General features: G+C 36.3%; 1 protein-coding gene across 1 annotated transcript in view; it reads right to left on the bottom strand.

The window, feature by feature from the left end:
• The window catches only part of CFTR (cystic fibrosis transmembrane conductance regulator), a 181,167-nt gene that overhangs the window by 82,194 nt on the left and 81,885 nt on the right, over nucleotides 1-17,088 (bottom strand). The window contains exon 13 of the mRNA XM_013963305.2: nucleotides 2,139-2,233. Coding sequence (XP_013818759.2) covers nucleotides 2,139-2,233 — 95 coding nt within the window. The remainder of the gene's footprint in view (nucleotides 1-2,138; nucleotides 2,234-17,088) is intronic.

Genomic DNA, 17,088 nt, shown 5'->3' with positions numbered 1-17,088 from the left:
AAATACAGACTCAATTCTATGCTAAAGTTTGAAGCCGTATAGCATGTTTTCCTAAATTTGAAATGAAATGTTTAACACAGTCTTACTTTGGCTCACAGATTAATCAACTTTCCTTTACTTAGAAGCCATTATTTTGTCTATGAATCACTCATATCTATATATGGGCTACATAGATATATTGGGCTTGCCTGGTGGCTCAGTCAGTAAAGAATCTACCTGCCAATGCAGGAGACACTGGTTCAACCCCTGGATGGGAAAGATCCCCTGGAGGAGTAAATGGCAACTCTCTCCAGCATTCCTACATGGAGAATCCCATGGACAGAAGAGTCTGGTGGGCTACAGTCCACGGGGTTGCAAAAGAGTTGGACACATCATTGCAACTACACATCACTGATTTATTACTTGACATTGTAATCCCAAAGTCGAGTCATGGTTTAATGTAAAGTCAAGATGACCTGATTCAAACTGTAACTCTACCATTTCGCAGTGTGGCTTTTGGCAAGTTAAGATCTAACCACCTCAATTACCTAATGATCTCTTTCATAAAAAGTGGAGAGAACAATTCTTTTTTGGCAGAGTAATATGCGGATTAAATAAAATTACACATGTACTCACGCACACCCCACCCAGAATAGTACTAGGCAATTGTAGGTGCTCAGTGAGTGAGTTTCCTGTCCCAGCTTTCGGAAACATGAGAAAATGAGGGGGAGAGAGGCCAAAATATCAATAAGTCATAGTGATTTCTTGTTAATAACTTCAGCAACACAGTAAGAAGAATTTTATTCAAATAAACCTGGAGGAACATTTAATATTCTACATCAATATTTTTTAAACTGAATGTTACATTTTAACCACAAATTAACATATATATATATAGATAGATAGATATATAAATACACACACACACACTTCTCTTTGACAGCTCAAAATGCTTAGACCGAAAATGTCTCTACTAAGAGACCACCATACCCTGCACAATATTAGATATGCTTGTCCCATTTATTTTTCTTTGAAGATTACACACTTTAAGCTTAAGTACATCATCTGCCCTGCTATTTCTGTTGTGAGATTAATTAGTTATATTGAAAATTTTGAAAATTTATGTTTATCTAAGATGGGGAAACAGTGGAAACAGTGTCAGACTTTATTTTTCTGGGCTCCAAAATCACTGCAGATGGTGACTGCAGCCATGAAATTAAAAGACGCTTACTCCTTGGAAGGAAAGTTATGACCAACCTAGATAGCATATTCAAAAGCAGAGACATTACTTTGTCAACAAAGGTGCATCTAATCAAGGCTATGGTTTTTCCAGTGGTCATGTAGGGATGTGAGAGTTGGACTATAAAGAAAGCTGAGCACCAAAGAATTGATGCTTTTGAACTGTGGTGTTGGAGAGGACTCTTGAGAGTCCCTTGGACTGCTAGGAGATCCAACCAGTCTATTCTAAAGATCAGTCCTGGGTGTTCATTGGAAGGACTGATGTTGAAGCTGAAACTCCAGTACTTTGGCCACCTCATGCAAAGAGCTGACTCATTTGAAAAGACCCTGATCTTGGGAAACATTGAGGGCAGGAGGAGAAGGGGATGACAGAGGATGAAATGGTTGGATGACATCACAGACTCAATGGACGTGGGTTTGGGTGGACTCCGGGAGTTGGTGATGGACAGGGAGGCCTGGTGTGCTGTGGTTCGTGGGGTCGCAAAGAGTCGGACACAGCTGAGCAACTGAACTGAACTGAACTGACACCAAGAAACAAAACCAGAAGCCTGGAGCAGGTGTGTACATTTGGGGATATGTTGAGCAGGGAACTGTCTGAAGGACTAAATAAAACTATGCATCTTCTCTTCCCTGTGCTAGGCAGAATATTAGGGTTTTCCATTTGTAGGGAATCATAAGGCAAACAAACATATGCACGCTAACAAAAGGGTATGCATTTTTCAAAAGCCATGAGCTTTACCAGATATAAATACTATATCACTATCTATAGTTCTGAAAGGTTAGTCTTAACCCGCTAGTTATAAGATCCTGGGTACTTTTTCAGTTACAGAAAGAGGATACAAAGAAACAGAGAACTATCTATAATGTTTTACACTCATTTATACAACAAATGCTTGCTGGACCAATAAGCAGATATTTACCTTGCTAAAGAAATTCTTGCTCGCTGACCTCCACTCAGTGTGATTCCACCTTCTCCAAGAACTATGTTGTCTTTCTCTGAAAACTTGGAGATGTCCTATTATCAAAAATAGAAAGTTAGGAAAAAAGAAAAAAATAGAAAGTTAGAATTGTCACTGTGTCAGATCTGAATTTAAAAGGCACATTTTCCTTCAAATGTAATTATATATCAGACTTCCATTTTAACCACAGCAGAAACTGTGAACACCGCATCTCAGCTATTTCAAATGCATGTCAATCGGTCAAAAAATTGCTGAAATTTCATAAATAAGTTTTTCTTTAATTTTCCAATTGCTATTTATGATCATTAAATAAGAACTGGAAAATATAAAGCATATGCAAATCTATGATATGTAAAGGTGTGCCATCCACTGACCATTACAAAAACCCAGTGCTATTAACATGCTAACATGTACTTCCTTCCAATCTAAATCCACTCTTTTAAAAGGAAATCCCCGAAGATGAATAAACCTCCTAATAAGGAAACAAAAAGAATATCATTTACATCTCCCTGCAGTATCTAAGCATACTCAGTGGGTGACCATGAGTACAAGGCATCTCCTTTCCATACTTCTCTCACCTACTCCCCCCTGAAACAACACAGCTCTCTTCCTCATCCATCCTCCCACCTCATCCTTCTGTCCTCTCCCCATCTACTCTGCCTCTCCTGCCACCTCCCTGCCACATGTGTCCTTTCTTCAGTTCATCAGATTTTCTGCAGCAACAACCATGCTAGACATTCTAAAAGATTAGAATTTATAAGAAATTGTGTTCAAATTGCTGGCATTGTAAGCCTAACTCAGAAGATAAGCCATAATTCTGAAGAAAGCTAGAAAACATCCCAAAGAATCAATTAACCTTTTCAAGCTTAAACAATACACAGTTAATTGGCAAATTAATTCTTCTGAATACAGAAGTATTATAAAGTAGGTAGAAAATGCTAGACGGCTTTCCGGAATAGATGAAGTTTGCCCTGAGGCTTGAGAATGAGAAGAGTCAGGTGAATAGTATTCAGGTGCTCAGTGGTAAAGAATCTGCTTGCCAATACAAGAGACACAAATTCAATCCCGAATTGGGAAGATCCCCTAAAGAAGAAAATGGTAATCCACTTCAGTATTCTTGCCTGGGAAATCCCATGGACAGAGGAGCCTGGCAGACTACAGTCCAGGGCTGCAAAAGAGTTGAACACGAGTTAGCAACTAACCAACAACAATTCTGACTTTAGCTCAAAACAAGGTCTTTGCCTTTTCTTTTTTCATCCCCATATAATTTCTCTTTTCTTTCGTTACTACCTTCTTCTCTCTTAAAAATACTCCTCAAGTCTTTTTTCTTTCACAACCCAAAAGTAGTTCATCTGTTCTCCTTGATCTGACACTAACATTATCTATATTTAAACTGCCAAAATGTTTACTTTTATTGTTTCTGTTATCTACCACATGAAAGTTAAATAAAACTTCATATACAAAACTATAAATTTATAGCTGGTAAATTCATAAGTAGTCATTTATATTATGAACTAGCTTGCAGCTCCTGTAGGCTGAAATCATGCCAGCCACTGCCTCCAAGGAACTGCTGTTGTCAATACTCTTGACCTAACAGGACCAAACATGATTTTTTTTTTAATGTGGTTAAAAAAAAACACTGACATGTAAGAAAAGATACAGCAGGACCCAGGGGAGCTGGCTACTCGGGCACTGGAGGAGACCACTGAGACCCATATAGCACTGCAGTGAGCAGGACCTTCCATAGTTAGAAGACCCAGGAAAACAAGCGCTTCATTTCTTTCTACTGGACCAAATTTTTTTGGTTCAACTTATGAACCAGACCACATACCTATGATTCCATCCAAATTACAAGGATTGCAGCTAAATTCCACACCCCTGTTTTAAGTCAGTCTTGCTGAAGGAGCACACCCAGGAACACCTCAACCTTGAAGCCTTGCCTAAGCTGTTCTACGCGGCACATCCTCAGCCCTTGATCTAGAGCAATTGGTAAAACTCACAGGTGTATTTCTTCTCTACTGTACCATCTTTCCCTTACCCGTATTCCATTCCCTTTTAGAAAATTAAATCTTTTAGAGGAAAAAAATGAGTACTTTTTCATATATGAATAAATTGAGTGTAGGCTTTTGTAAAGGAGGCACATTTTCTAACACAATCTGAAAAAGCCAGGGGTTGCCAAAATTATTGGAGCTTATTTTTTTTTCCAAATTTGAATTCAATACAGTTTTAGTTAAATCAGATAAAATTTATAATTTTTAAAATTTAGAGATATCAGTAGTTATCTTGATGGTATGATTGTAACACAATTATAGATTTGGAGGGTGCAAAATCCTAGCCCAGTGCAAAAATTTAACAAAGATTTGTGGCATGAAGGAAGGAAAGAGGAGTGAATGGAGGAAGGGAAGGTAACCAAATATTAAGCTACAAAGAGGTATATATAAGAAAAAGAAAATGAAGAAAGGTGTACAGGGAAAGAAAGAAAATGGGGAAAATAATAATTGTCAGAAGAAGCAGATATCAATAGGACAAAGCAGGAAGATAGTGACAGCATAAAGACAAGAAAAATGAAGGGGAAGATAGGAAATGATAGAAAAGGAACCATAGTTGACACTTTAGCAAATATCCCTGGTGAATTTGAATGTCCAAAGAATACAAATGCAATTTATTACAATAATTTTCTTAAGACAATATATGAGAGATTGTTTCAGCCAAATATCTCTCACAGGAGCCTGTAATACTCATCCTTTCAACAAGCCAAGGAAATAGGAGGGAGAAGGAAACTGAAAAATATCTTCCTTCTTTCCTACATGAACAGGCTGAAGTATAACACTAGAGAAAGAAATCGGAAGATCCTCAAGTGAGCTCAAGCTTTTCACAGTCAGACTGAATGGAATATCATCAAATTCCTCCAAAAAAGACCAGAAATAGCACTTTCTTTGAGTACCACTCCTCAAATCCTGACTTGGAGCTAGTCCAGGGAAAGGAGTAAATGCATTAGAAAAGGAAATAAAGGCATTAAGATTTAAGGAAGGAACTGCTTACATGCTTTCTCAGTATCAAGTTAATCTATTTCAATTATAATACAAGCTACTGTTTCCTTTTTATTTTCAGAACAGTATCAAATTTTAAGCTCCTATGACAGTGAACTCTGCCCTGTGCCTGGGATGCTCAGCACTCTGCCAGTAAGCCATGCCTGCATCCCTGGGATGCCCAGGCCTGCCTGGAATGATGCCTGGTGAGTCAGTCACCTTCTTTGGTCTGGCTTAGACAGAATGGGATTTCTCAGTGTGAAACTTATACTCATACTTGGGAGAATTTCCAGGCTGGCTACATTCTTGGAAAATGCCATGAAGAAATGAAGCATCCTTGCCCCCAGGTCACTGGTGAGCTGAAATCTGAATGATGTTTGTGGTGCCCATTTAGAAAGCAGTTGGGATGTCATGTAAACCGTGCTAGAGGTGACGGTTCAATAAAGAACAAAGCTGGAATACTCAACTGGATGGCATGGGACTCAGGATTTGAACCCTGGTCTATAAACTATTGTGAAATCTCAGTTACTTAACAGCTTTGTAATTTAATTCCCCTAACCATAACCTGGGTGCAAATATAGCCCATCTTTTATAAAAGCGCTCAGTATGAGAATTAGAAATATGGCATGTACAAAGAAATTCAATAAATATAAATAAAAGAGATGAAATGTGCCAATCTAAGTGGAATATTTTTAATTCTAAAACAAAGCTTAAAACAAAATAGAAAATATGAATAGCAACATTGATCACAGAACACAGTGACCTATTTTCCAGCTGTTTCCATTAATAACTAGATAAGTAGCTTTGGGCAAGTCTCTTCTGGCCTTCAGTTCTCCATCTGTACAAGGGGATAATAGTACCTTCCCTTAACAGGTTCAAAAATTTGAAGTAATTTAATACAAAGAGCTTGGTCCATAAATCACACTCAAACATTGGTGATGTACAGTTTTAGAATGAGGTGTTTACCAATGATTTGTATACATCATTCATTTCCATTTGGCCTTGAATAAAATGTTCACCTGATGTAATACTATACCCCACTCTCCTACTAAAGGAAAAGCAAATTTTAATGAGTCTGAAAATATAGCCTTTATTCATATTATCATAAAAATGTACAAGGGGTAATGCAGGGGAAAAGAACTGGACTGAGAATTGGAAGTCCTATGTTCAAGTCCTAACTTTGTATGTCTTCACCAAGTGTACTTTTGTTGAGGTTGCTATGTACACGGTCACATATTTTGAAACTTAAAGTTCAAGGTTCTTAAGAATGACACCATGTTCTTAAGAGTGACACCAGATTAGATCTAGATACTTTCCAAATGCTACCACTTTGAAGATGCCTGTTTAATTTTATTTAACATTTTGTTGTTGCTTAGTCGCTATGTCCCATTCTCTCACGACCCTATGGACTATATAGTCTTCCAGGCCCTTCTGTCCATGGGATTTCTCAGGCAAGAACACTGGAGCAGGTTGTCATTTCCTTCTCCAGGGTATCTACCCATGCTATACTGTGCTATGATAGTTTTATTCATCTTATTATCTCCTCAATATAAAATAATCAAGGGGGGCCTAGGGAAGGTCAATTCTTTACCTCCTCTTTTCCAAGAAATGTTTTCACACTTTTAGGATGATTCTGTAGTATTTGATTTGCAATTGCCACTATCATATGTTTTTAGCAGTACAAATAAACAAGACTATTTTTAAGCCCCCACATTTTTCTGCTAATTAACTAAGATACTACTAAATGAAGAACACCTAGTTAGACAAATAAATACTTTAGCAATCAACACTACAGTAACCTTCTTCATGAGTCAACATCAGAATTCTATAAGAAAATAGATGGACATAAGCTGCTTTCAAGGAAAGCAGCTCGAATTCACTTGTCCAAATTTTTTTGCAGTCTGGACTAGACTGGACTGGAAGTGTAAGATTTTGTATTTCAAATTATATAGTTCTATCAAGTGTTCTATGACCTTTCCTGGCTTTTGATACAAAAAAAAAAAAACTCTGATAAAACCGTTGTACATAAATCATTGAGATTTTGTGATTTTATTTCTATAAGATATATTCTCATGAGTAGGATAGCTTGGCCATAGGTATGTCTTCTTTCTTTTTAAGAGAGGCTATTGCCAGAATCCTTTACAAAACAACATCTAAATGTTATACTTCCAAAGTTACAGTTTCCCCAGCAAGATCTGAGAGTACCCTTTTCCTCAAATCATCACCTACAATAGCTATTATGTTTATACAAGGTATGAGATAAGAATCCAGTCTTATTTTCTTTTACTATTATAGTAAACATGATTTATTAAATAAATGTTTCCAATTAATTTACATATCATCTATAATCATCTCACATTTACAAAGATCTACTTCAGGACTATGGTTCCTTCTATTTCTATAATAATATTCTGCTGAGTTTTTGGTGTTTAGGTTTTTTAATAGCTTTAAGTAAGATTTAATACGTGACAAAGCACAATCCTTCTTCATAAATTGTGGTCTCTTTTTGCTCAGTCTCCTATATAACAGTATTAACAATAATAACAATGTAAGTAAGAATGCTAATAACAGCTAATGTATATTGAATGTTTACTAGGTATCAGGTACTATTTTAAGTCCTTTATGAGTATTAACTTTTTTAATGCTCATCACAATCCTATCCCCCTTAAAAATATGAGAAAATTCAAAGTTAGTAAAGGTAAATGTCATTCCAAAGATAACACAGCCAAAAAACAACAGAGTCAGGATTCAAACTAAGGTAATTTGTCTATAAAGCGTGGACTCTAAACTCCTTTTGGTATTTCCTCCCACATGAAATATACTTTAGTAAAATCCTGAAAATAATCTTATTCAGATGTATTTGCAATTTCATTAAATATACACATAAGTTTGAGTGCAATTTGCATCTTAGGATGCTGCTGGTGCTACTCACTCGCTGCAGTCGTGTCTGACTCTGTGTGACCTATGCACCAGAGCCCACCAGGTTCATCTGTCTGTGGGAGTCTCCAGGCAAGGACAGTGGAGTGGGTTGCCATGCACTCACTCCTCCAAGGGATCTTCCCAGCCCAGGGATCGAACCCACAGCTCTTCTGTCTCCTGCACTGTCGGCGGGGTTCCTCACCACTAGCACCATCTGGGAAGACCCTCTTAGGATGCTACCTCTTATTAAAAATCATGATCTTTCGATTATTTCAGTTCTTGTTTTAGATCTTTCAATAAGATTTTCTGATCTTCTATATACATGTTCTGTAAATTTCCTATTAAATTTATGCTTAAGTATTTTATCATTTTCTACTAGTGTGAATTGAAGAGCTTTTTATTTCCATTTCGAGATTGTTGCTGCTAACATAGAGAAGAGCTAATTATTTTTATACGCTTATCTACTATTCAGCCATCTTATATTCCTTTATCAATTCTGGCAGAGTTTTGCTCTCTGCTTTTGTTAGAATCTCTTGGGGGTTTTTTAGGTGAACATTTTTTTTCAGAAACATGTAATGTTCTTTTTTTAAGACAAACAATTAAATTTTACCATTTAAAATAATGCTTACTTTGGAATGTTTGGTTAAAAAAAGTTATGAAGTTTTTTAAAATGAAGTTTTGTTCTATTCTTACTTTGAATTTTTATTACAAATCACTGCTAAATTTATGTAAGACTCTTTTAGCATCTACTGACCTTGTTACATGGTTTTCTTCATTGTCAATATACAATTTATTAATATATCATATTTATAGATTGTTTATTTTGATGCACTCATATTTCTATTCATGAATCTTGCTTGATCATCTTTTCATACTATGCTGAATTCTATTAATACTTTATTTAATAGTATTTTATTTAAATATCTATATTTCTAAGTATGATTAACTAGTCTTCTTTTTTATATAACTTTTCAGATTTTGATACAAATACTCTTCTCACTTAAGAAAATGAAGAGTTTTTCATTTTTGTCTATAATTTGGTATAGTTTAAATAATATAGGAAGTTATGCCATTAAAGGTGAAATACAATCCAGCTATGCAATTATCTACTGATAGTGTCTTTTTAAGTAATACACACTGAACTATCTTTACAGTAATAATCTGTCTGTTCAAGTTTTTTTTGTTTCTTTCTTCAATTTTGATCATTTGTATTTCCTTAATCATCCAGTTCCTCTAAGTTTTAAATCTGTGTCAAAAGAATTGCATTAACTTTTAATAATAATTTTAATCTTGCTCATATTTTTGCTTAAGCTTCCTTGTTATTCCTAATACTGTAAGTCTTTTCTTTACTACAAATAAGGGTAGATTCAACAATTTTATTGGTCTTTTCAAAGAACTGGCTTTAGGAATTATATTAAGTCTTTCAATTCTCTGTTGGTTTTCTCCTTCATTAAATTAAATTTTGATCATCACTTACTCCCTAAGTTTTAACTTTTTATTTAGTTCCTTCTTTAAAATTCTCAAGAAAAATATAAATTTTGTGTATTTTTAGCCTTGTTTCTTAATAATAAAGGTATTTAGAGCTAAAAATCTTCTACTGAGTGTAGTCATGTTCTACAGATTGTTATATGAAGCATTCTAGGTTTCAAATAATTTATAGTCAGTCAGGAGATTTTACCTTTCCAAGTATTTGTTTGCAACTTACCTGGCTTGCTGCTGCTACTGCTGCTGCTAAGTTGCTTCAGTATTATGTCTAAATAAATGTAATTTTTAGCAAGCGTAACTAACATATTTTGTCATTCTCATTAGAACCTATGACTTAAGAAGAAGCTAAGCTAAAAAAGAAAAAAGAAAAAAGTTTGAGTGGAAGAAGAGTAATATTAGAAGGTCTTACATGTATTTCCTAAAATTTTAATGGATTTTTACAGATCTTCAATAGCAACAATTAAAAAATTGGGTCCTGGGCTAAATTTAGCTTAAGAGGAGAGATCTTCAAACGTATTTTAAAAAGATCTAATCTGATATGAAATATAAAGGTGTTGCTTGTCGTTTTAGCAAACTGAAGTTGTTTTAAGTACTAGATAAGACTTTATCCTCTAGCACTACTTTCCTCAATAATATTTTAATGGTATATAAACTATCTTCACTTATTAGTATATCTAAACAGAAGTTATTACAACCGCTATTCAAAATATTCATTATAATGACTGGAGTATAGACATACACATACATTTAAATATACACACATATATAAACACATACAGATTGCATTTTTACACATCTGTACATATGTGCATATATATGTACATATATGTGCACGTATAATACATATGTGACTGTGTGTGGCATGCATACAAATATGCAGGTGTTTATTCAGCTTGATCTCTATCATCCACTATTATGGTGCTAAGAAAAGAGAAGTCTGCAATAAGGAAAAGAGGATTATTATTTTATGAATTAGATTACTATTTCTCTTATCAAAAAAAAGTTAAAAATATGTGAAAGATAATGGAGTCCTTAACAAACAAGTTGTCTCACTTTCCAAAGGTTTATCCTCCTCAGTCCTGTTGATATAACATAATGAGAGCTGACTGACCGAGAAGGCTCATTGTATCCCATGACCCTAAAATACAGAAAAGTCTAATTTTTTCTCACTTGATAGGGGACAGCTGGACCAAAGAACACTCTAAACAATTCAAGTTCATTCAATCCAACTGATCATGTCACACCCCTGTTTAAAACATCACAAAACAAACAAACAAAAATATATACTGGATCCTTCAAAAGATGGCATACAAAACTTTTCCCAGCTCACTTCTTCATCCTCACCTCCCAGCACTCTTCCAAATACATCTTGACCCCTAACCACATTGAAGTTTTATTGTGCTCCAAATTTACCATATCTTTCACCAACTGCACCTGCTGTTCCCTCTCTCTGGATAACTTTCCTCTGCTTCTTAATCTGGCAAATTCCTTTAAGGTAAATAAAAATTTAATATCCTCCATAAAGTCTTCCATTACGTTAAAAGGCATGATCCTATGTGTTTTAAGAGCCGTTTATGTTCCTATGTAAGAGCTTTCATCTTTTTTCTTATTGTCTGTTTACATTATCTTTATCCTCAAAGACTGTGAGCTTCTCAAGGACAAAGGCGGAGTTATAATTTGTTCTATGCTTTGGGAGCCAGGACAGGTTTAAGATATTATAGGCATATGTTCCAAACAGTGAGTAAAGTGTTCTAGGCAACTTAGAGATAGTTAAGATTAATCCTCTGCCTTCAGGAGCTTACAATCTGCAGCCTACCAGGGCAACTTAATGAAAAACCTGGATTTTGAGTTAAGATGTGGCTCCATGCCTGAGAACTTCGTGTCTTCCTCATCCAACTTTACCAAGTCTGCCCCCAACTTACCTCTCTGGCCAGGTTGACAAACTGTAATAAGACACCAGAACACATTCATTAACCCTCAACCCTGAATATTCATTGGAAGGACTGCTACTGAAGCTCTAACACTTTGGCCACCTGATGTAAAAAGCCAACTCAATGGAAAAGACCCTGATGCTGGGAAAGACTAAAAACAAGGGAGAAGGGGACGACAGAGGATGAGATGGTTAGATAGCATCACCAACTCAATGAACACAAACTTGAGCAAACTCCAGGAGATGGTGCAAAACATAAGAACTTGGCGTGCTACAGTCCATGTGGTTGTAAACATTCAGGCATGACTTAGCACCTGAACAATGACAATAAATACTGTCATTTAAAAAGTAGATTGTGATGTGAGATTAAACAGATAGATGAATGGAACAGAATAAATATTTCACAAACAAACATGTAGATCTGAACCTAGCATAAAAGTGTTAGAATGATAATTTATAGGGAAAGGAGAAACTGCTCAAAAAATGATCCTGGGACAAATGGATCTCTCTATGGAAGATAAAATTAGACCCTAGCTCACACCAAATACAAAAATCAATTCCAGCGGTTTTTAGCCCTAGATGTAAAAAATGAAGCTAAAAATACTAAGAATATATAAAATATATATTTTTATTATTTGTGTTAGAATATCTTAAAGAAAAGATAAAGAACAAACCATAAAGAAATGCACAGATACAATTTGTTAGATGAAAATCAAAAGACTATTTAACAAAAGATCTTAGAGCAAAATATACATTGCATCACCTCCCATCCATAAAGGATGGATGTAATGCAATGTATTTAACTGTCTTAGTCCAGTCCTTCCAAGCTGAGGATACCAAGAAAGTATTAAACATGATATTATCTTATTATGGGAAATACTTGTATAAAAGAAAATAGGAAGGGAGGCAAGGAAGGCTGGGAGAGCTGTCAGACCTCAATGCAGTTTCAACCCCCAAGTGAAGGAGAAAAGGACAGAAGCCTGAATAGAAAGACATTAAAACACTGCACAATCTAAGCAAGGTTTGACAGAGCCATCTAGAAGTCTCTGAGCCAAAATCTGTAAATAAATAAGTCCCATGTCTTTCAGACACAAGATCTGCTTCAGTATCCATGCCACACTTGATCAATAATGGAAAGCAGCCTGTGGAAGGAGTAGTCTCAAAACAAACTCTGAAAATGAATGATTCAACTCACAGCGATGGACCCTCATTCAATTACATTCCCTACAACAGTGGTATACACCACAACAGTGGTGCATAAGGCAAATCTCTCAGCTACTACAAACTTAGCAAAACAATTGACACAGGATATGAAGTCAAACAGCTAACAAATATAACCTCACAAGCAGTCAGGGAATTGCAAATCAGAACAGTAAAGAAATATGGGGACTTCCCTGGTGGCACAGTGGATAAGAATCTGCCTGCCAATGCAGGGAACACAGATCCAATCCCTGGTCCGGGAAGATTCCATATACCACGCAGCAACTAAAGCTCATGCGCCACAACTGCTGAGCCCATGCACCACAGCTACTGAAGCCTGAATGCTTTAAGGCCTGCAAGTCACAACCAATGAGCCCCGTAAAGCAACTACTGACACCACCTGCCCTGGAGTCAGCAATCGGCAGCTACTGAGCCCACGTGCCACAGCTACTGAAGCCCATGTGCCTAGAGCCTGTGCTCTGCAATAAGAGAAGCCACTCCAATGAGAAGCCCATGTACCCCCAACTAGAACATAGCTCCCAATCTCTGCAACTAGAGGAAGCCTCCATGCAGCAATGAAGACCCAGTACAGTCAAAAGTACATAAAAGTGGAAAAAAGAAATACGACTTTTTACAACTTAGAATGGTAAAACTTCAAGCCTCTGTTAGTAAGAAGCGTTTTCAAAGATTGAGGAAATAGGAACACTCATAAACGGCTAGCGGCAGTATAAACCAGAACAGCTGCTTTAAAGTGCAATTTGGCAATATCTAGTGATATTGGAAAGCAGAGACATTACTTTGCCAACAAAGGTCCATCTAGTCAAAGCTATGGTTTTTCCAGTAGTCATGTATGGATATGAGAGTTGGAATATAAAGAAAGTGGAGTGCCAAAGAACTGATGCTTTTGAACTTTGGTGTTGGAAAAGCCTCTTGAGAGTCCCTTGGACTGCAGTCCTGAATATTCATTGGAAGGACTGATGCTGAAGCCGAAACTCCAATACTGTGGCCACCTGATGCAAAGAACTGACTCATTGGAAAAGACCCTGATGCTGAGAAAGATTGAAGGCAAGAGGAGAAGGGGACGAAAGAAGATGAGATGGTTGGATGGCATCACTGACTCGATGGACATGAGTCTGAGTAAGCTCCAGGAGTTGGTGATGGACAGAAAAGCCTGGTGTGCTGCAGTCCATGGGGTTGCAAAGAGTCAGACATGACTGAGCAACTGAACTGGCTGAGGAAAATATTAGAACAACCTAAATGCATGTCAATAACAGGGTGAATAAATAAAATGTTACACATAAGCACCATATAGCAAATGAAAAGAATGAAATAGAATTTCTACATCTAAGCAGTAAAGCTAGACCTCAAAAAGGTAATAGGAGCAAAGAAAGCAAGTTGAAGAATGATGTGTACAAATTATACTATTTACACAAATTTTGAAGCCACAAAAAACTATTAAGTATCATTTATAGATAAATATATATATAGTGTTAATTCATATAAATGGATTGGAGGGGTATGTATCACATTTGTAATAATGACTACTTGAAGCTTGGGGTTTATGAAGAATGATGTTGAGGATTTAGTGAAATGTTCTTAAAATTCTTCCAGAGCTCTAACAATAAAGAAAACAGGGATACTGTCAAATGGATGTTTCCAAATCTAGAACAGAAGCTAGTGATACAGATGACATTGTAAAACATGAAACTAAAGATTCCGGCATCTGCAAAAGATTTGATGTTCTGAGCCAACACATTTGACCTTCTTTTCTGGAATGAAATCATTTTTGAAGAAAAATGCATCAATGTGGATAATTTAATAAGTATCTCAAAGTTTATAATTAATAGAAAGCTGTTCAGATTGAAACAAAATAGTAAGGGTAGACTGAAGAGAATTGTGAATAAGCCTAGTACTTTAAGATCAAACACATTAATAACATCAATATCCTGCTAATGTGAGCACTTATTCTGATTACTTTATTGTTCATTTGTAGAGTTCTTTATTAGTATTTAGCTTCTATTTGATTTAACATAAAACACTTTGTTTTGAATACACTGTTAAACATTTATCTTTGCTGATTACTAAAGGCACTCCAATCTGGTGCTATATTTATCTTAAGGGTGTTGGTTTTCAGCCTTGGTGCTATCATGAGTTTAAAAAGCAGTACAGAGCATGAGCTGCTCAGAGAAGCTTTGAACTCAGAGACAAACGATTTCTCTTTACCTGCAACTTCTCTGGAGTTCTCTTGGAGTTACCCATAAAAACTGTTGGAGGAAATCATTGATTGGAATTAAAGTACAGGGCTGGGCTTCCCAGGTAGCTAGAATGGTAAAGAATCTGCCTGCAATGCAGGAGACCAGGGTTCGATCCCTGGGTTGGGAAGATCCCCTGGAGAAGGGCATGGCAACCCACTACAGTATTCTTGCCTGGAGAATCCCATGAACCAGAGGAACCTGGTGGCTACAGTCCATGGGGTCGCAAAGAGTCAGACACGGCTGAGCACCCACATACACACACAAGCTAGAGGACATATGATTTCTTATACAAAAATTAATTATTGAGATTTTTTAAACCTAAGTCAAAGTAAATCAAATATAAACTTTTAAAAAGTGTGATCAATTAGTTTTCTCGTTAAAGGAGACCTTGAAAAATATTTCTTTGTAACCACCCTACACTGCCATTTTAATAAATTTCTCAGCAGTTTACCTAAAAATAAAATCAAACATCTGGATCATTGGTTTTCAAAGTTATTTATTTTGACCAATTATTTTCAGAATTATTTCAGATCAATTATTTCGGAATCACCTAGGGAGCTTGTAAAAACTGCTGCACCTATTCTTACGCAGAAGAAACAGACCAGAGTGCAGGAATCTGCATTTTAACCTGTGATTTTTATGCCTGCTTGAACCTGTTCTTTTGGCTAACTTCCTTTACAGCATGCTGGTCAGAAAAGCAAATGTCAACTTCAAAGGATTCTGTGCACATAATATATTAAGTCTGTTTGAGATTGTAAAGCACTTGAAAATACTTCAATAAAGAGTACCAGAGAGGGTCAAAGTAATATTATAATAAAAGTCCAATAAAGATTAACTTATTTTATTATTTAGAAGTACATAACATACCCCATGTTATGGACATACTTTTTACACAAATGTGTACCACTTTGTTTTTTTTAATGCATCTAAATTTCATCACCTGATATTATTCAACTGAGCCAGAAAAATCAGAAGCTATTAAAAGAGGAACTGCTAATACAAAGCTCATTAACTCTGTCTTGAACATATCAGAGAAACAGTAGAGGGTATTATATTGAGAGAGAAAGAACTTTTAAAAAAGGGTGGAGTGTTACATTAACTGGCCCTGTGTAATTATGCAATATTTGCTGAGTACATTCGAGCTTCCTGTGACTCTGTAGATAGGAAAATACCATAAACCTTGTTTTATACCTGTATTATCACTCTTCAGAACAACCTTGACAATACAGCTGCTTGTGGTAAGGGAGGATGGTAAGAAGCTTGGGTTGAGAGAACATGAACTTTAGAAGCAATGCTATTTAATAAGGAATGTTTGTAACCATCAATCTTTAGACAGTTAATGCCATTGTTATTAATATTTAATTGGCCACCTCATGCGAAGAGTTGACTCATTGGAAAAGACCCTGATGCTGGGAGGGATTGGGGGCAGGAGAAGGGAACGACAGAGGATGAGATGGCTGGATGGCATCACTGACTTGATGGACGTGAGTCTGAGTGAACTCCGGGAGTTGGTGATGGACAGGGAGGCCTGGCGTGCTGTGATTCATGGGGTCACAAGGAGTCGGACACGACTGAGTGACTGAACTGAGCTGAATTATTAAACACTTGCATTGTGCTTTATGTACAAGGACACTAGGCAAAGAGGAGGAAGGAGAAGAGAAGTATTGCAGGAACAGAGAAAGGGGAAGGGAAAGGAGAGGAAGAGAATTTGAGAAAGCCCAAGAGCACACTGTAAAGAGAAAAAGAATGAACTAACCATTTTTGCACATAGCTGCTGTAAACGTGCATGCAGCTCTGCATGGTATGTATCAACAGAAGGAAGTTAACTTCTACAGCAGGAAATGTACACGAACAAATTCATAAAGTAAAAATTGGAGTTCTGTTTATTAGGAATGATAGCCTGTTGGCCCAAGTCAAACTTGATTACAAATAACTGTGCATACAAATATTGGCTAGAGATTAGTCCTTATCAGAAAGCATAGGCAGTGAGAACTTTTTATCAACTTGAAAAATAAAAGCTCTTCTTTCACTGGGCTTTGGTACTAAGTCATAGCAGAAAACTGAAATAAACTGAAATTCCAATATATTTGTTA

Source organism: Capra hircus, chromosome 4 (assembly GCF_001704415.2).
Source record: "Capra hircus breed San Clemente chromosome 4, ASM170441v1, whole genome shotgun sequence".
Taxonomy (NCBI): Eukaryota; Metazoa; Chordata; class Mammalia; order Artiodactyla; family Bovidae; genus Capra; species Capra hircus.
Note: the sequence above shows the minus strand (reverse complement) of the source record. Positions and strands in the feature narration are given on the sequence as shown.